Source organism: Electrona antarctica, assembly GCF_951216825.1.
Source record: "Electrona antarctica genome assembly, chromosome: 15".
In the NCBI taxonomy this organism is placed as follows: domain Eukaryota; kingdom Metazoa; phylum Chordata; class Actinopteri; order Myctophiformes; family Myctophidae; genus Electrona; species Electrona antarctica.
Genome location: NC_136796.1, coordinates 30118176 through 30139910, shown reverse-complemented (window position 1 = coordinate 30139910; position 21735 = coordinate 30118176). Strand labels below are relative to the sequence as shown.

Here is a 21735-nt window from a genome sequence, read left to right as displayed (position 1 = left end):
CCTGCTCGGGCTTAGAAGAAACCAAATTTACAGACGCAACGGTGAACAAAACAATAATGACACAATAGACGCTTTGTCTCCTCTCTCAAGCCCTAGAAGTCAACTTTGCCTTAAAAAATAATAAATATATACATAAACAAATGCATACTAAACCACCAAACTATTGAAAGTTACAGATACACTATTTTACGAAATAATATATTTCTCATATCATATATATCGGGTACATGAAATGGGTCTAATTTCTAACCTCTCCCAAGTCTCGTAACAAACCACGTCTTTCTCCCTTCACACATCCAGCAGCTTCAGATCCGTGTCCCCATGGGACACCGGCACTGGTGTGACTGACCTGATATCATCTGGAATTAGCTGCACAGCCTGATACTGCTGAAAACCATGTCCCACTTTGGAAACCAAGATATTACAGACACCGACAAACAAAATGAAACTGGATGGTATCATTGACACTGCAGGCGCTTCTCATTTCATTGTTTATTTGTATTTGACCTGAATGCCTGCAATCTCAAGACCCTCCTTCCTTCTCTCTCCATATTGTTTACTTTTCAACAGCCCCCCCCAAATTCAGGCCTCAGCATCTTCTCATCTCTCCCATCCTTCCGTTATGTGTGTCTCTCTCTCTCTCTCTCTCTCTCTCTCTCTCTCTCTCTCTCTCATAGACAGCCCTCCTCTGTGACTACCTCATTTTTCACTGATGTCGCTCCCCTCTTTCTCACACCCACTAAAAGAGCAGGGGTTCCCAGTGAGAGGTGATGCCCCTGAAAATGTCACTCCGTCTGGAAGAGTGAGCTAGGGGACGGAGGGATGGAGGTGGAGCTGGAGACTGAGAAAAGGAGCGGAAAAGCGAGGAGGGGGTGTGAGGAGAGTGGGTGACTCATCCACAAATCTCCTTGCACCCTGCATGCAATGACTAAGATCTAATAGCGAAAGAAAATTAAAAAAAAGAAAAAAAAGAAAAGAAAAGAAAAGAAAAGAAAAAAGTGAGACCGTAAGGAGTCACAAAAAATAAATAAATGAAAAACACTTCAAACAGCATAAACACAGAGTGTGATGGATCCTAATTGAACGCCATCTTTGGAGGCATGCAAATGAGAAAGCCACTGTATTGTGGGTGAATGGTAAATCAGTTAGAGGACTGGAGGGCCCACTCTCCCCCGCGCGCCACCAACCCACCGAAAAAGTCATTATGTGGGCCTGATTAATACCACAAAAGCACTCAATCACGAAACTTTAATTTTCTACGAACAGAGTTTTGGTCAGCCTACACTTGTTAAAACATCGACATGATTGGTGGTCAGAGCCAGCTAAATCGAAAATCACCAGTCAACAAGTCATGAGCTTTAAATCTGTCATTTGTCAGAAAGAGGCAGAGTCTGAGGAAGTATGAAACCAGGCATTAGCACTTTAATTAGAGATTAACAGCTGCATTCCATAGCCTTAATTACATTTGGTACCTCACCGGATGTGGATACAGCCCCCACTTTACATTGCTATGTTTACGCACATCAGCCACGCTCCTGCCACAACTCACTAGCCACAACAATAGTCGCTTTATTTTGCGTTGCGCCGTCATATTGACATTGCTCCAAAACATTTCTACCATCTTTGCCTAAATTACTCCTCCAACGCCACACAACTCGGAGGGTACGCCATTCACCACGGCCAGCACAAAACACACACATTTCCACTAACCATGTCTTCATAGATCATTCCTTCTCTGCTGTCCACGTCCGTAATCCATTAACCTGCCACTTTAGCCACATACCTCTCTCCCGATTTTTTGTCTACTGCACAGACCACATACAACAACATTAACTACACCACGCAATATGCCACAGCTTCACTTCCAAGCTACATGTATCCGGACCGCAAAAGCAAAACATGACTAAGACTCAACTAATCCATCCACCAAAACCCCACCAATCGACGGCAGCAACATCAAACAAAACCACTCTTTTCCCCACTCCAACCACATTCCTATTTCCCCAATTTTCGTCTCATGCAATTTCCTTCCTCCCAATTGTGACGTGTGGTGCTAGAGGTGAGGGTCGTGAAGCTGCTCCAACTTCTAGTACTGTTACAATTCTCAATGCAGCCATTGTTTCCCTGCTTCATTCTTTTCCTGTTGAGCGCATCGAAGACCTACAGTTTACAAGAGTTTAAGAAACGATTATGTGCAGACTGCAAAGTCATATACAGAGCACAGAAATAGTGGCTGCAATTGGGATTTCTAATTGTAACTGTAGCTGCATCTTGTTTTACTATAATTATTAAAGGTGAATGTCAAAAGAGACATTCAACAGATGAAAGCTCAAATGTTAAGCAAAGGGAACATTGCCGGTGAATGTACCTACTGAGTGTATGTGCAGGTATATAACCTATGACTACAATTTATACTCTTACGCACCGGCTATTTCTGACACTGGACACCAACGTACGACGGAGAATAAATTGGGCATAAGGGAGACGGAGAGGAGAGAGTTTGTCACCGAGACAATAGAGAAACAATCTCTGCCTCTGCTCAGTGAAGCACATCATGAGGCCATCAATCGTCTCTCTCTACACACGAGTGCGTGCGTGCGTGCGTGCGTGCGTGCGTGCGTGCGTGCGTGCGTGCGTGCGTGCGTGCGTGCGTGCGTGCGTGCGTGCGTGCATGCCCGTGAATGTATGTGCACGTTTACTTACGTCTAAGCTGTCCTTCTCATGCAGGATTTCATTACATGTTAAATGAGCCAAACAAGGAGATGGCAATCAACTTGAAGGCCATAACCTCCAGACTGCCAATAAGAACAGGGTGTGTTAGTGGAACTATTAAGTGTCTTCTTCTAAACGGAGTGACCCTCACTTGGCCGGGAGTGTGGGAAGTTACTTACTCAGCATCTTAACCACTTCCATCCTGCATGCTTCAATGACTGGGGTGACAGTGGGTCCCCAGGGTCTACACTTGGTCGCCTCTTTCTTTCCCTCGACACCAAATCTCTTAGCTGCAAATAGCCAATCCAAAAGCTCACAACGCGATGCAGCGTGACGCCTGTGGGCGAAGGTTTGCCTCTATATGACATGCCCAGAATGGGGATGCTGGGGTTCATGTGGTTTCACTGCCAGCATGCTTTGCTTATTAATAGAATCTGATTTACTGCATTTGCGCGCGGGGCTGTGGAACCGCTGAATGCAGCGCAGTGAGCAAATGGCCGTACAAAATCGAAAGGGTTTAATATAACTTGGAGAGTTATTTAACGCTGAGGGCAAAATGTACACTCAGTATTTGACTGCACCGTCCGTCACTGTGACTTGAGGTCGCCTGTCGGTTCATATGCAGCAGTGTTGTTTTTGGCAGCACATTTCTATTTTAGTTTTAGTCATAGTCTCTTGAATAGTTTTCACTTAGTTTTAGTCACATTTTAGTCACCTGGAATGTATTAGTCTAGTCTAGTTTTAGTCGACTAAATGTCATACGATTTTAGTCGACTAAAATCTACAGGTGATTTAGTTGACTAAAATGTGTTTTGGTGGGCCTTGATGCCGTCATAATGGCTGATTTTATACTTGCTGAAAATAGCAGATCTACACGCTCACAATGCATCGCAGCGCAACGCGTTGTGAGCTTGTAGATCTGCTATTTTCAGCATGCAACCAAGTGTAAAATGACTTGTCTTTTACTTATACTGGATCTCTTGTCCACTAGTCCCTTCCTAACATTTTAGTCTAGTTTTTATCTGTTGACAAAATTGTCAACATAATTAGTCATCATAGTGACATCTTAGTTTTCATTTTTCGTCTTGGTTTTAGTCGACGAAAACAACACTGATATGCAGTGACCATTTGTGAACCGAGATAATGCACAACAGGATCAATCAGCGACACACACACACACACACACACACACACACACACACACACACACACACACACACACACACACACACACACACACACACACACACACACACACACACACACACACACACACACACACACACACACACACACACACACACACACACACACACACACACACACACACACACACACACACACACACACACACACACAGAGAGAGAGAAGTGTGCAGCAGCAGGCCAACTGCTACCCCTGGCACCTGAACAGCAGTGGTGGAAAAAGTACTTGTATTTCTTACTTAAGTAAAAGTATCAATAATACTGCAATGAAGAAATACTCTGTTACAAGTACAATAGAAGTCCTGAATTAAAAATTCACTTTTTTTTGTAAAAGTACAAAAGTATTGATATCAAAATGTAGTTAAAATATATATTTTGTGAGCTTGTAGATCGGCTATTTTCAAATGGCCGAAATGTATATAGGGCTGAAGTGGTTAATGTATGTTTTGTAGCCTAATGATAATCAAAATCTACAGTGCTGGGTCACAGCACTAATCCCAATGCCCAGAATCCCAGCATTTCCCTAGAAATGGCTGAAGTCAACAGTGGTGCCCACCCACCAGACCAACCATCCAACCATCCAACCACCATGTAGTCAAGCGACATCGCCAAGGAATCTCGACCATGTCCCAGCAGATCAGTGGTTTTAACGTAACTAAGTTTACGGTTAATCCATTTTCAGTAGTTTTACTCCTATACTCCACTACATCTCAGAGGCAAATATTAACATTTTGAATCCACTACAATTATTTGAAAACGTAGTCGTTACTTTGTAGATTTTGATTATAATTACATACATTACCCACTTCAGCCCTATATACATTTCGGCCCTTTGAAATTAGCCGATCTACTATTTTCAAAAGATTAAAAAACAAACAAAAACTTGTGAAATGGGACATTCTGCACAATGACTATACCTTCAACTTTTGGTGCTTTAATTAAGTACATTTTGATACCAATACTTTTGTACTTTTACTCAAGTAAATTCTTTATTTCCGTCCGAACTTTTACTTGTAAGAGTATTTCTACATTGTGGTATTGATACTATTACTGGGAGTAAAAGTGAGTACTCCATCTCTGCAGCAGATCAGCCTGCTCAGTGCTCACAGCCCATCCAATCAGTTCCTGAAGCAGCCCACATGCCAGCGACACGCCCGGCCGCCGCAGCCTCCAAAACAGTAGTCTCGCGTTTTATTGTTGTAACTGACTGCCGGTGTGCCAAAGACGAATTTCCATTTTATGTCAATTTAATGGACAATAAAGTTTTCTTTATCTTTAGACTGTTGCCTCTCAATTTCCAAATGTTTTCATCATGCAGTCAGGAGCAACGGAAGAGCTGTCATGAATAAAATAAAATAAAATATAAAGAAGAAGTGGAGCCTCTTTGCCACTTCCGTTTCGTCTTTACGCGAAGATTTATCCTAATATAAATAGAAATCATCTAAGCATTATATTGTGTATAGCTTTATTTTAAAATGTATTTTCGTTAACGGAAATGGCAGCTTCCTTACTCGGATTTCGGGAGCTGTAGTTCCAGACTCTATATAGCATTCGGAGATTGTGGAATAGTTGTCTGGCTACACGAGACTACCAAAACAGAGGTGGAGGCTGGAGTCGACTCATCTCCATTCATATTTTTCCACAAATGTTTAGATTTATAATGGATGTCAATGGGGCTCTAATCAGACCCAAATTCGGAGTAATAAAAGGTATGTCATAGACAACGGACATCATACGGGACTGATGCCACAGGCTAGTCTCAAGATCCACTTGGGAGCCATGCCGTTCCTATACGCGGCTCCCGAGATCCACATGATTATATTTCGTTCCGTTCCGCTTGGGGATTTGGGGGATTCTCCGAAGCTTGAGACATGTTTGGGTTAGATGTGTCCTGTTAGTGGTCACTGCCCGGGTGGTTGTGTATCGATCTAATTCTAATCGATGAACACATGATAAATCAGCCATTCCTGTGCACACTCTGGACAGAGCCCCTGTCGTTTCCATTTGCTCTATCTTTCCCAATCTTCAATAAACGTGTTTGTACCATGCACCTGTGTGTCGGAGAAGCCCCAGCTAAGCCACTGCGGTGACAAACAGCCAAATTAGGACAGGTGCACAAACCCAGAATTTTGCCAGTGCGAACATGACAAATTCGATATACAGTAGTGTATAATAAGTCTATTAGAAACTGTCTGCATACACTATGCACATTAGGGAAAAGTAGAGATAATTAACGGCATAACAGCCTGTGTGGACTGTCCCACTTTGACTCTGTTCCAGTAATGATTCCCCAGTGATCACTTGATTTAAACGTTTGCTTCCAACTCAGATTAATTTGCTGTTGTCTTTTCACAATAAGCAACCTCATAATGGCATTATTAGATCAATAACGGCATCTTAACAGTGCATTTTACAATTCATTCACATCCCAATACAAGAACTCTAAAAGAGAAGGCATTCAGCCACAAAACAAGGACAATGTGAGAGGAGAAGAATGAGAACAGTTCAGCCTATAAAGGGATGGGTCTTTTTTCCCAAAAATGTTGACCTTCTTATTCCGAGCACCGAGTGACCCAATGTCAATGTCCGCAATCACAGACTTTGATTCTCATTATAGCTCCATGCAGGTACATGAAAGCTCTCCGATAGACTTTGAGCTATTGTTGCATAAATTCTGGTAAGCTTGCATGGCTGCAGACTGACTGCTGGAGCGTTGCGTTCAAAGTGTTTTAAAAGCAGGGGATAAAAGCACTTAAAAAAAAGCATGCAAGGAGGAGCTGGCAAGACAACCACCAGTTAACAGCTAACAATGTGGTGAAGAACTTTCAAACAAACTGTTAAACCACCCGTCTCCTTGACTTTGCCAACAGCTGTTCGATATTTTGGGACAATTCAGTCCACTGCTTCAGTATTCTTTTAGCTGTTCTCTTCACCCCATTATGAGGACTAACTTTAGAGGCCATCCAGCTCTGACCGCTAATGCACCGTAGCCATTGTGGCTTTAAGCCATAAAAAAATTCAAATCTCACCACTACAGCAACTATAGAGGGGAGCAAATAATGAAAGCCATTTCCACAGAGTGAAGATGTGTAGGTCACTTGCCTCATAAATACACTTTTGTCAAAATCTTGCTTTTGAATCAACTATAGCCTCTCCTCCTCTTTAGAATCCACCATTGTAACTGTTTTCTTTTGCATTCCACTGGGCGGGATTACTGGGAGTAGGAAGGTTGAAAAACGGACATGAAAGGGGAGTGCCATCACGTCAAAACAGGTGGCGGACGCTCGCAAACAACTCATCACCATTAGTACAGGCTGGGAGGGATACTATTGTTTATTTTAGTCCAATATATGGACAACAATCCTTCCTTAATCAGCCTGAAGCTCTAGTTTAAAACATGAACAGCTGCTCTCGCCGTTGTTTTAGAACAAGCATAATCAAATGTAACAAAAGATGCTTTGTCTCCAGTCTCCAGCCAGACTCCTATCCCAGAACTCATGTGAATAGGTTCATCACTGAAGGTGAGACACAATTCTGCCTTGTGTGTGTGGAGAGGTATAGGCAATGGCATCTCTCAGGGACTGGCCGATGTGACAATGGAAGAGAGGGAGACCATTGTTGCAGTTCCATTATGATTTTCCCTACATAACTCGTAGAAATCGACAATGGAAAACAAGATATGTTTAATTTCACTAAATCTCCTTGCAGTTAACTGTCATCGCACTATTATGTATGCTGCATCTCCTATGCACAACTAAATAAATGTAGATGTACCGGTAGTTAAAAATATGCAACATGCTAAATCTTTCCTTTAAAGGCTCCATTTTGTGAGTAGCCTATAGACCTACAGCATGCTCAGTCACAAAACCTGATTTATGTATTATTTTCATATTTACAGGCTAATTTAAGCTCCAACATCAAGGTGAATTGTAGTATTTGAAGATTATGAGAGCTTATGTTATGCTCTTAAAGTAGTAGCTGCGTGATGTATATGGCTTTTAGTCTGACTTTTTACATCTTTCGTACGGCTACGTCCGCCCCCCTCCATCCCCAGCTACGCCTGCGGAGGGCGATAAGTTGGGGAAAGGAGGAGAATAAAAGAGCATATAAAGTTCAACTATGCTTTTTGGTAAGGTGATATAAGGTGACGGGATGTTATGTCTTGACATGGGCCAGACACAGCCCCACGTTCCCTGTCTGAAGGTAAGGTGATATAAGGTGACAGGATGTTATGTCTTGACATGGGCCAGACACAGCCCCACCTTCCCTGTCTGAAGGTAAGGTGAAATAAGGTGACAGGATGTTATGTCTTGACATGGGCCAGACACAGCCCCACCTTCCCTGTCTGAAGGTAAGGTGATATAAGGTGACAGGATGTTATGTCTTGACATGGGCCAGACACAGCCCCGCCTTCCCTGTCTGAAGGTAAGGTGATATAAGGTGACAGGATGTTATGTCTTGACATGGGCCAGACACAGCCCCACCTTCCCTGTCTGAAGGTAAGGTAATATAAGGTGACAGGATGTTATGCCTTGACATGGGCCAGACACAGCCCCACCTTCCCTGTCTGAAGGTAAGGTGATATAAGGTGACAGGATGTTATGTCTTGACATGGGCCAGACACAGCCCCACCTTGTCTGAAGCCTTCTTTTGAACATTAATTGGGACCAGAGGATGGAGACCGAGACAGCTAGCTTTCCTGTCAGCCACCAACCTTTGCGGTGGCAGTAGCCTTCTCTTACTGTAGCTGCTACTCTTTGTGCTTTTGTTTCAAGACTTTTGTAGTAACCATTTAAACCCTATGTACAATGCTGAGCGGGGTCCCCCAAGGGTCGATGCTTTTTTTTTAAAATCTTGTTTACTGTAGCCAACCATCTTTTTTTATATCAATTTACCAGATTTTTGGCTGCTCTTGACGGCAAGACAGCATTACCATAAAGCACTGCAAGTCTAGCAGTGGTTAAAGGCCAAGAGTCAAAGCAACATATTTCTAACCGCTTCCGTGTATGAAATATACTTCTTCACTATAGCACAAAACAAGACTAGCACATTACTCTCTCAGTGCAACAAACAGTGTGACCTTGGATGAAGAGGATGTCGAGTGGGAGCGACGACTGTGTGGGATGAGAAAAGGTGTGGGTATTAGACACATTCATAGACAGGTCCCCTACTCCCATGGTCACAGCCAACGCATTTCCTGTAGGCGGAGACAAGATATCTGCGGGGTACAAACACAGTCAGCTCTTCTACTACATTGAATGGGAAAGTGACTGATGATAGTCTGCTCAAACATTACTCTTTTACCTGCTTTTTACTAATAACTTTATAAAGATGCCCAGAACATCTGGACGGACCTGTGTAGTTTATGGCTGCTCCAACAGTAGTGGAAAGTTTCAACTTTGGAGAGAAACGGGAATGTCAAATACGAGTGCCCGGTCCGAATTTCGTTTCGCATTTAGTAGTGTAAATACGGCAGCGCTCAGCGGCCCAGGTGGCTGCATGGGACGAGGCAGTGAAAGGTCCTGAACCACCAGTGAGTGTTTGAGCAGACAAACATCAGTCACTTTCCAATTCAACGTAGTAGAAGAGCTGACTGTGTAGTGTGTACCCAGCAGATATCTTGTCTCCTCCGACAGGAAATACGTTGGCTGAATGTGTCTATACAGAAGCTATACTGCTGGTGTGGTGGGATGAATAGTAACCAGATAGAAGTAAATACAATGGAATTGTATTCGAATAGAAACACAGAGAGGAAGATAGAAAGGCATTACAAATGCCTATGCTCTTTTTTTTATACCATGACCCCACATCATGAGAGATTTTTTTGGTGACCCCATCAGTCCCTGATCTTTCTCAGATGCCATAATAAATAACTATCATTAGTCAGAGCCAGGCGCTCTCTCTCTCTCTCATAGACAGCTAGTCTCTTGGGAGCCATGACCATGCTGTAAAAGCAATTGTAAACGAAAGCGCCAGTAGCAGCACTGTAGAAAACCTTAAAGTCAAATGCATGTGAAGGCATCATTGTCCCACAGAGAGACATCGCATCTACCAAAGAACATAAAAAAACCCCCACCACCCCTGGGACTCTAAGCCAGGCTATGGACATGTTGTTCCCTTCCAGTTTCCCATACCTTCTGCGGGGGCGGTGAAGACCTCTTTAGGGATGCAGAGCTTGTCCTCCGCAGTCCTCACCCAGTCCTTCATCCCTCGCCGGCCCTTCATGGGGAAGTTGATATCGCTGGAGACCGCAGACACCGGCTCGCGCTGGATGGTTATCACTAGACAAACAGAGATAGTGGCGCAGCTAAAAGAACCAGCCGTAAATAGTGAGCCGAACAAAGAACATTGGCCTGAAGATACGGTCGGTGTGGTGAAAACAAAACAAACAAACAGCAGCAGTTTGATCAGATTGAGGGCCGACGTGGCGGATGAGTGCCATGTGTTGGTGCCGGGCAGTGTTGATTTCGACTACCTTTTTCCACTGACGAAAACTAAACGGAAACTAAATGAAAACTAAGCTATGACAATTTCGTCAACAAATAAAAACTAGACTAAAATGTTAGGTAGGGACTAGTGGTCAAGAGATCCAGTATAAGTCATTTTACAATTAGTTGCATGCAGAAAATAGCCGATCTACAAGCTCACTGTTTTCAGCAAGTGTAAAAACATTACGATGGCATCAAGGCCCGCCAAAATATATTTTGTTCGACTAAAATCAACTGTTGATTTAGTCGACTAAAATCTTATGATATTTAGTCGACTAAAACTAGACTAACACTCCAGGTGACAAAAATGTCACTAAAACTAAATGAAAACAATTCAAGAGACTATTATGACTAAAACTAAAATCAAAATTTGCTGCCAAAACAACACTGGTGCCGGGGATTAGGTGCACTGCCAAGAAATGTTTGAGGGTAGAAGTAAATAAGTAAATCAACAAGGATAGTTCAAAGGGACTGTCCAATAAAACACAGCCTATCCCCAAATTATCATCCCTGTGATTTTTTTAAAGACAGGCGTAACGCTAATGAATTGTTAAGTAATTTAATTACATCTGACAGATTCTATCAAGTGTCTGAGGTTCTAAATACTAATTTCTAATTACTACTCTGGAGTATGATAAAATTAATTAATTTCATACGCTCTCAAGAGTTAAATTATTGTTAAACACCTGCATTACTTCATTTACAAGAATTCTACACAATTAGAGAATGTGGATCCTTTTTTTTTTATCAACGTTTGCCAAACACATGGAATTGTAGACAAAATCTTATACAACGACAACAAAATATTCTTTAGTTTTGGGTCTGAGGCTAAATGTCATCAAATGGTGGTCCGTGGCTCAAATACCAAATAAATAATGGGCCTTGAAATGGAAAGGGTTGTAAACCCCTGCTGTAGATCGTCGGGGCGAGGCGGATACGACAAAGTGTAAATCAGGCTTTGCACGTCATCAGTGTCGGGAGAACCCAGAATAACGTGTCATGAAACGCTCCTGGCAGCGCTACAGGGACATGCCATCCTATAGCCTGCAGGGACACCTTTTCACAGTGTTGATTTTGACAGCAAATTTAGATTTTAGTTTTAGCCATAGTCTCTTGAATAGTTTTCATTTAGTTTTAGTCACATTTTAGTCACCCGGGAATGTTTTAGCGTTAGTCTAGTTTTAGACTAATATCATAAGATTTTAGTCGACTAAATCTACAGTTGATTTAGTCGACTAAAATGTATGAAAATAGCCAAAGTGCCAAATGACTCGTCTTTTACTTATACTGGATTTCTTGTCCACTATAGTCCCTTCCTAACATTTTAGTCTAGCTTTTATTTGTTGACGAACTATATTTAGTCTTAGTTTTAGGCATCATAGCTTAGGTTTCATTTAGTTTCCATTTAGTTTTCGTTAGTGAGAAAACAGGTAGTCGACGGACATTTTTCGTCCAAGATGAAATCAACGCTGCTTTTCAGCGCGTGGGAGTTGAGTGAGTGAGTGAGTGAGTGAGTGAGTGAGTGAGTGAGTGAGTGACACGTACTGAGGTTGTTTGTGACCACCAGGAAACTCTGGAATGGCTTCTGAGCCTCTCCGATGAGGTGGATGAAATCCTCCAGTATCCTCATCAGCAAGGCTGCTCCAGGAGCGACCTGGGAACGGCGGGAGAGAGAGAGAGAGAGAGAGGAGAGAAATGAAAAGTCAATCATGCAGTCAACGTGATCACATTCAGCCATTCAGTCAGTGCTTGATGGACCCCATCGCGTCGCATCAGTGAAATGAAGAATGAACTTAGACCCGGGGGCACATCTGTGTCATCACCTTATAGCTTTTAACCACTTATAACCATTGTTTTAAACTTTAGACATTGAAAAATAGCAGATCTACAGCACCGAGTGCCACGCGTTTACGACTGAAAGACTATGTCACACCAATTTGATCGTCACGCGCGCGCACGCGCGCGCACGCACGCACGCACACACACACAGTCACAGTCACACTCACACACACACACTTACTTGGTGAGCGTCCTCCCATTTCTCCAGATTCTCAATGTCCAACATATGGCTGACTACCTGGAAATATTTCTGAAGAGAGACCAGAGTGAGACATGGTTACAAACAGTACTGTAAGTGCTTGGCAGCAGGGCTTGTACGTTCAATAACACCACTGGACCTGAAACCATTGAACAGACTGTGGTATAGCCATGACCTTCTTTACAAATGTCTCTCTCAAATCCCTGTGTCATGTGCATGTGTGCGTGTGCATTTGCCTACTACTGTATGTCTGTGTGTGTACTTCCATGTTTCAGGATGAGACAGAAGCTGAGAAACAGCTAAAAGACATGCACAACCAACACCTATACTGTACAGTACGTTAAACCGTATACACGTATAAGAATACAAATCTGCACACCATAATTGCTGCTCCCAAATGCAGACCTGGGTCTCAGGAAGAACATGGAAGCGCTCAAAGCGTAAAATTGCATTTGGGAGCAGCAATACCTTCATGTCTCAGCCATGGCATCGATATATATATCTCTTTGCGCATGCTCACGCCAGTGTTGATTTTGTCGACTAAAACCATTACATGATGAAAAATGTTCGTTGACTACCTTTTATTCACTGATGAAAACTAATTGAAAACTAAGCTATGATGACTAAAACTAAGACTAAATATGTTGACAATTTCGTCAACAAATAAAAACCACATTAAAATGTTAGGAAGGGACTAGTGGGCAAGAGATCCAGTATAAGTCATTTTACACTTGGCTGCATGCTGAAAATAGCAAGCTCACAGAGCTTGTAGATCTGCTATTTTCAGCAAGTGTGTAAAATCAGCCATTATAATATGACGGCATCAAGGCCCGCCAAAACACATTTTAGTCGACTAAATCAACTGTAGATTTACAGTAGTCGGCTATTAAAAATCCTGTGATATTTAGTCGACTAAAACTAGACTAACACTAAGACATTCCAGGTGACTAAAATGTGACCAAAACTAAATGAAAACTATTCACAAGACTATGACTAAAAACTAAAATCAAAAGTTGCTAAAATCAACGCTGGCTCACGCGCAGCCTCTTCCCGCAGCGCTCAACTCTACCTGCACGTCGTCGGGCGCTGGGATGTAGGTTGCTCTTTTGAAGGTGTCCGTCACATTTCGCAGAATCTCCGTGGAGAAGAGGAGGTCGCCGCTGTAGTAGCTCCTCCTCTGCAAGAGCTCCAAGAGACTCCGTACGATCTGGGACATGCCCTCCCCGGCTAGGGTCCTCTGACCCTTCGCGAGATGCTCTCGCAACTAGACCCAAAATGCACAGAGAAAAGGGAGAGAGTGAGCGAAGAAAATCAGACCCATCTGAAGTGAGCTGTACTGTACTGTACTAGCCCTCGTTCTTTGCCTGTGTGTGTCTGTGTGTTAGGCTGCGCAACAGTGACACTTGGTGGTGAACAAACGCTATAATGCTATTTTCGTGCTCGGACACAGCCAGGGACACAGGGGCAGGCCCAGGGATCCAGGGACACAGCTACACACGCAGCTGTCTATAAGAGTGGTTGCACAACTCAAAAAGCATAAAAAATATATTTATACATGGGGTCCCTGTCTTACGCCTAATGCTTAAACCTTTTAGCAATTTTTATTTTGAAAAACAAAGAAAATTGTGAAAATAACCGATGTGTCTATATCGACACATTGTGAGCTTGTAGATCGGCTCTTTGAAGAATTGTAACCCACAATGCATTATACGATGTAGCACATCGCTTGTAAATCCGTAGGGGAGGGGGTCTATGTTCATGCGTGTGCGTGTGTGTGTAGGCCGGGCTACATGGGGAATTGGCTCTGCAACGGTACGCTACCACTATAATCAATGGAAAGTACGCAGGTTGTGCGTAAGCTCCTCGCATGAATCTTTTTTTATTTTTTAGTGGTGCAGCCACTCCAAGGAACAGCAATGTCCGTCCGGCCATATGTCTCTCCCCGTGTCTGTATGTCCGTATGTTTTTTTTACCTAAAGACGGAGTGAAATGGTTAAATTTGGGCATTTTATTTTGAAGTTTCAGCTTGAAACTCAGAGCGTCACATCCCTTCAGGCGATGGGACGGTAGCTCTGCTACACGCACACAGCACGCACAACGCATGGAGTGTGTTTGTTTAGAAGTCAGACAGTCGGCCAGCTCTAGCAGTTTTAGCTATGTGGCTTATTTCTAAGTTCTAACCTATAATGTTTTCAGATACATATGTTAGCGTGATGATTAAGTTTAAAACAAGTAATACACTGTCTGGATGTCACCTTGAATGAGATTAAAAACGGAGTGGTTCTGTATTCGAAACCACCTGTGTTTGGACGGACGTGCAGCAATGGGAATCAAACAGGTGAATTTAATCAAGATTCATTAATATGCATGTGAACCTCGACACGTCATCACGCAGCACGTTTTTTGTTCAAATGAAGTAATTCAAAAAATATTATTGACTTTTAATAAAGAAAAAGAAAAATACACCAAAATGAAATGTTCCCATTTTTTGGGCATCCATTGTTAGGTATGTCCATATGATTACCACGGATATGGTCTAAAAGTGTGAAAAACGTATTTTTAATTTCAGTAGGTCTTAAAGTGCTCTATTTTTCTGCGGGGGTAACGCAGCCCCTTCGCCTCGCCTTCAGAGGAAAGAAAACAGTGTTTTAAAACAGGTGAGGGTCATAAACTGGATGCATCACTTTAGAGAGAGAGGGAGAGAGAGAGAGAGAGAGAGAGAGAGAGAGAGAGAGAGAGAGAGAGAGAGAGAGAGAGAGAGAAATCGAGCGAGAGAAAGCGAGCGAGAGAGAGTGAGCGAGCGAGAGAGATGTGCTTGATAACGGTAATCACAGAAAATGAGTTATTGACTCCCGATGCTAATGAAAGGTCAGCATGCGAGCCAATCACGTTGATTGCTGATGTGCTATCATCTCCAAGTCACGCATGAGACCCTGACCCCGGAAATCTCTCACCATCACCACCGTGGAGATGAGATGGTAATCCAAGAGTCCAAGAGAAAATAAATAATCAATAGTCCGCAATGCAAAGCTGTGGACCAGGTAATTAGAGGAGACCAGTGTTTTTCTTTGAGAAAAGTTAAAGGAGGAGAATGATGCTTAACTCATTGAGTACAACCATCGACTCCGGCGCTGCAATTTATCTGCCGCCGGATGCAGGTGGGGTATTTTATTTTGAAGACCCCAAAATTCATCCCAAAATGAACTGGAAGAAAAATCACTCGCGAGCTTGGCAGTGAGTGAGTTCATGGGTAAGTAAGTGTTTCAGTACAAATAGAGCACCGACGTCTGACGTAATTTACACATACAACCTGGGTTGCGGTTTTTCCCCCATTCTGAATTCCCATCTATTGACTTTTCTTATATCACGTCAAATAAGAACTGTGTTCCAAAAATAAACTAATGATCCCGGCTGCATATGGATATGAAGAATCAACTGACTGTGAGAAATCGCAAATGTGAATACTGCCAAATTAGTTACATTTTCGCAAGAAACTGACTATCAAATATGACTGACTGACCATCGTAAACGATACAGAGACACCTCCCCTACAATATCGGCGAGACAGTTTGTTTATTTTTGGACCACGATGCTTATATGAGACGATTTTTTTAAGAAACCCAATGTTATTCCCCATGGAGAAAATACTTCCGGGAAGCAGGGGATGTACTCTATAAACAAACATCTCTCACTAATGAGAGCGAGATCTGATTAAGGAAGGAGTTGAGCATAATCAGCTCAAAATGCACTGATTAAGAGGGAAAACAATATATTTTTGTCCTCGCTATAAACCTCGCCTGGATTAACATCAAAGCCATTATTTTCTCAGGTGCCGGGGGAAGCTCAAATTGTTCTCTCAGCACTGAGGAGGAGCGGAATGAAGTGTTTACATTTCAGGAGTGGAACACATTTCAGGAGTGGAACACATTTCAGGAGTGGAACTTACGGATAAATGTAAATATCTAAAATCAAGTGAGACGCATCTGGCGAAGCTCGGAGGACCCCAGAGAGCAACACCGTTATTGTCCAGCAAACAACGACGACTAGCAGATCCTGCAGGGGGAGAGAGAGAGAGAGAGAGAGAGAGAGAGAGAGAGAGAGAGAGAGAGAGAGAGAGAGAGAGAGAGGTTATTTTTTTTCCCATTTCCTGTATTGAGTGGTGAAAAAAGTACTGAAATGTTTCACTTAACACTCCCAACGCGGATCGCGTATCAATACGTTATCAATTAATCAAACGTCGGGTGCGGATCACGTATCAATACGTTTCAATCACTTTTTTATAGAATACTTTCATTCATCTTTTTACCCACCCGGACAATGAAGAACCATCGCCCTATCATTGCTGCTTACTCCCGCTCACGTGATCAGAAAAAAAAACAAAAAACAAAAACCCCCCTCCCCTCCTGAAAACAGGAGGGCTGGCCGCTTTACGTGTAGAAGCCAGTTGAACGCTGAACGGAACGCTGCCTATTGCCTAAACACATATGCACCAGATCGGCATTGCAATGCATAACATCTGCAACACACATGGACAGATGCATGTTTCCTTCTTCATACTGTAGCGACCAAACGATCCCCGAGCCTACAATACTACGAACTAACCACAGTATCGAGGGGCTGCCACGACAAGACAGTGTTCCGTTGGTGGATCACGTATCGCCATGCAGAGCCGTCATAATCGGAGATCGCTCAGACGTGTGATTGTAACGCTTTTTTATTCATTATAATTGTAGTGATAAGACCGCAATGAACGCGTCGGGGACGTAATCGACCCGGGTGTAATGTATAACGAACTTTTCCGCGACCTAAACCGTGGTGTTGTCATCTGTGGAAGTCATTTTTTCCTTCTCGTCGACATCACAGCCGGGTGACGCTTTTTTTCCCCTCCATCGCCCCCATGCCCATAGCCTGGCTTGGCCAGCCTCATAGCGGGGATTCACTGAAGATTCTTCCCCGGAGGAAACATCAGTGAACCCTCGCTATGAGTCTGGCCGTGCCAGGCTAGCATGCCCAGGCATGTTCCCCTACACTAGCTTGAAAAACAAAATCAGCTGATGACAACGCGTTATACTATAGTTCTGAACCGAACGGTGGAATGGGACTTTTTATAGCCGTACGGATCAAGACTTTTGCTGCCCAATGTGCCCATGACCCCCCCCCCAATGTTACTGCGATCAAAACAATGAAAGCAGTGAGATAGATTAGGCGAGGCGGCAATCATCATCAAAAAGAAAGCATAGTTATGAAGGTTTATAGTCAGACATTGACAGGCAGATATAACAATAAACACAATAAATATGCTATACATCCTATACATCGAATGAAAGCCCTGAATGTGTACTTTTACGAGGAAAATAGTAAACATTGATCCCATGTACAGTTTGTCATAAATTGGATACTGGGTGGATGCACATTGCGCCCACCAGATATAACTGCAGAGAAGACATGGACCCGAACTCAATATTCACAAAATAAGGCCTATAGCGACATATAAATACTATATACCGTATGAAACAGAAGACTCTCTGCTTTCATAAGGAAAAAAATTGTACTGTAATAATAAAAAAATCACACCCCTGTGAAGTGAGCAGTGCAACTCTACTTCTCTACTTATTCACTACAGCTCGCTATATACGGACTGAGGCAGAAAGTCATGTAAACCTTTTATTTACAGTTTGGTCTGTAAACTTCTACTGTAATAATAAAAATCACACCCCTGTGAAGTGAGCGTTGCAACTGTTCTGTACTTATTCACTACAGCTCGCTATATACGGACTGAGACAGAAAGTCATGTAAACCTTTTATTTACAGTTTGGTCTGTAAACTTCTACTGTAATAATAAAAATCACACCCCTGTGAAGTGAGCGGTGCAACTGTTCTCTACAGTTGCACCGCGCAACTATAAAGAACAGTTGCACCGCTCACTTCACAGGGGTGTGATTTTTATTATTACAGTAGAAGTTTACAGACCAAACTGTAAATAAAAGGTTTACATGACTTTCTGTCTCAGTCCGTATATAGCGAGCTGTAGTGAATAAGTAGAGAAGTAGAGTTGCACTGCTCACTTCACAGGGGTGTGATTTTTTTATTATTACAGTACAATTTTTTTCCTTATGAAAGCAGAGAGTCTTCTGTTTCATACGGTATATAGTATTTATATGTCGCTATAGGCCTTATTTTGTGAATATTGAGGAGTTCACGTCCATGTCTTCTCTGAAGTTATCTGGTGGGCACAAGCTGCATTCAATAACCAATTACTGTCTAACTGTAGATGGGATCAATGTTTACTGTTTTCCTCGTAAAAGTACACATTCAGGGCTTTCATTCGGTGTATAGGATGTATAGGATATTTATTGGGTTCAATTTTATATCTGCCTGTCAATGTCTCTGACTTTAAACCATCCATAACTCTGCTCGCTGTTCAAGATAACCACTTCCAGGCAAATGCAGGTGTTGCAAAAAGGTCAATATCTCCAGAATGGAACATGGTAAAATCAAAATGTATTTTTTTAATTGAAGTGGACAAGTTCAGCTTTCTTTTGATGTAGGCGTGTGATTCTCGCTATAAGAGAACATTTTACTGTGGGCCCCCGAACAAGGCCTTTGTGCAATGTTAAACGGCAGCAACATCCAAATAGGCCTGTTGAGATCTTGCAGCAATCAAAGTGTTAAGTAAAGGTATCAATACTACAACATAGAAATACTCTGTTAAGTAAAACATTTACTTGAGTAAAAGTACAAAAGTATTGGCTTCAAAATGTACTTTTCAAAAGCATAAAAATCTTTTGAAAATAGCAGATCTACAATGTGAGCTTGTAAATCGTCAATTTTCAAGTAGCCGAAATGTATATAGGGCTGAAGTGGCTCATGCATGTTTTGTAATAATAATCAACATCTACAAAGTAACTAGTAAAAGTACTGGAAATTGGAAATACTCAAGTAAAAATAAATACCTCAAAATTGTACTGAAGTACACTACTTAAGTAAATGTACGGTAGTTCGTTACTTTCCACCATTGCTTTTTTGACATACAAGGTTCCCACCCGACAGTGAAGTATATATATATCTATTGTCCCGGATACCACAACCATCACATCCCCATGTTGAAAACAAATTGTCACAAGGCAGCTTCTGTGGATTGATTACTTGCTGCTCCATGTTTGACACAAGACACGGAAATGGAAATGTCTATTCTATACATATATGGGTTATGGCAAAAACATGCCTCATGACACGACTGTGTTGTTCACTGAAAATAACTTTCTGGTGAGTGACGCGGTCACGCAAGTCAAAGTCGTACGATTCGTCACACACGTTACCGCAGTGGATTTTGTTCTCCGCATTTGACACATCTCTTGGAGCGGTGAGCCGCAGCCAAGGAGCGGTGAGCTGCAGCCGTGCAGCGCTCGGGAACCCATTAATGCTGAGTGCCAAGCAGGGAGGCATTGGGTCCCATTTTTACAGTATTTGAACCCCGACCTCCCAGTTTCATGGCGGACACACAAGAGTATAAATATAATAAGAGACGTCACCGAGAGGAAACCCTGAGGCGAAAAAGACAGTGGCCGAATTTGGTATTGCAGCTTGAGCCAGCATTATGCATTGCGCACATTCACGTATGGGCCTATAACACATGAACGCGCACAATGATAGTCAACGGCCCAGCGCGTTCACGCCTGGCCCATAAGCAATCCCAGAATGCACCGTTTCCAACCCGGAACAACGCCCCATGCGCTGGCTGAGCAACTCAATGCAAGTGGACGAGAGGAGAAATCCTGTGACGTCTCTATTCATATATACTCTAAGGGCGGACACTCTAACCACAAGGCTACTGTCTGGTTGTCTGTCAAAACAAACGACAAAGATTGTTTTGGCGGATGGGTGTTCAGTCAGACACAATTATCAAGATGACAAGATAACATTTATTGCAATGATATTGCATTGTGTTTGGCGGTACGGCTTTGCACCTGTGACACTACAGAATAGTCTGTACTCTGTATGTAAAATGATTGTTGTTTTTGTTGTGGGCTCGAGTAGCAAGCCCACTGTGTTATCTTCAGTAGTAACCGTACTGACATAATATTAAGCAGCAGGTTTTCAATCAGAATACATATGTTTGCAATCAAGCCTGTTCAGAACGTTCCAAACACTATCTCACGTAGCCAGGAGCAATGTTCTCCAGCTGCTCCTTTAATATGTGCCCCCAGACACACAAGCTCTGCATTTCTAGCTCGCTGTGGTGTTAAACTGACTATACAACTATAAAGCTAATTTAGATGTGAGCTTTTAAAAGCGTTTTAGGATCTCACAAAAAGCTACATAGCCTTGGACAAGATCCAGTCATTGTACAGGAGGTTCAATGCTCGTCTGAAGTCTGAACAACTGGATTCTATGCTACAAAACAGTTTTGAACACGAGGACTGGGAGATGTTGCGGAACGCCTCTGAGAATAGAGTCAATGAGTTCCCAGATACAGCCACTGGATGTATCTGTAAGTGCACGGATGATGTTGTTATAGGGGGATAAAAAGACATTTTGGACATATCCCAACAAGGAAAGTTTGAGCAAGCACTACAAGCACGCAAAGCTGCCTTCAGCTCCGGTGACCTGGAAGACAACCCTCAGAAAGAGCAAGCGGGAATTCAGGGACGGACTGGAAGAGCAGGTTGACAGTGGCGACGCGCGGAGGAGCATGTGGCTGCATAGAGAGCCCCTCTAACTCCCTCCCTGGTGAGCTGAAAAACCATTTTCGCTCGGTTTGAGGTAAACAGCCCCTCAACCAGCTGGAGTTAGCCTCTCCTGCAGTAAACATCCCAGAGGTTAATATGCACAGGGCCTTCGAGCAGGTCCGTTAAGGCTGCAGGCCCTGATGGCAATCCAGACTGTTGTTGTTACCATGGGCTTTGTTGCAGATGTCCACAGTTGTGCCTGCATTCCAAGATAGCATGTGTGGATGGACTGGAGACCCCAGTCACCCTCACCTCAATTGTCAGTAAATGCTCCGAGAGGTTGGCAAGGGACTTCATCTGTTCAATGCTGCCCGCCACACTGTGGCACCCATCACAATTTCCATTTAATCAAAACAGATCTACCGGCAGTCAATACTGCAATATAGAACTACTCCGTTACATGTAAAAGACCAGAATTCAAAATGTACTTGAGTAATAGTACGTACGTATTGGCACCAAAATGTACTTAAAGTACCAAAATGGCAAATGTTTCATTTAAGTAAAAGTATCAATAGTACAACATAAAAATACTCAGTTACAAGTAAAAGTTTCAACATTTACTC

At 42.8% G+C, this 21735-nt stretch overlaps 1 protein-coding gene across 1 annotated transcript in view; it reads right to left on the bottom strand.

Annotated features, from left to right (window-relative positions):
- adgrb2 (adhesion G protein-coupled receptor B2) overlaps positions 1-21735 on the bottom strand; it is a 538535-nt gene that overhangs the window by 134517 nt on the left and 382283 nt on the right. Inside the window, exons 9-13 of the mRNA XM_079522669.1 lie at positions 16390-16496; positions 13513-13707; positions 12426-12494; positions 11951-12059; positions 10052-10198 (exon numbers count right to left, since the gene is read on the bottom strand). Coding sequence (XP_079378795.1) covers positions 10052-10198; positions 11951-12059; positions 12426-12494; positions 13513-13707; positions 16390-16496 — 627 coding nt within the window. The remainder of the gene's footprint in view (positions 1-10051; positions 10199-11950; positions 12060-12425; positions 12495-13512; positions 13708-16389; positions 16497-21735) is intronic.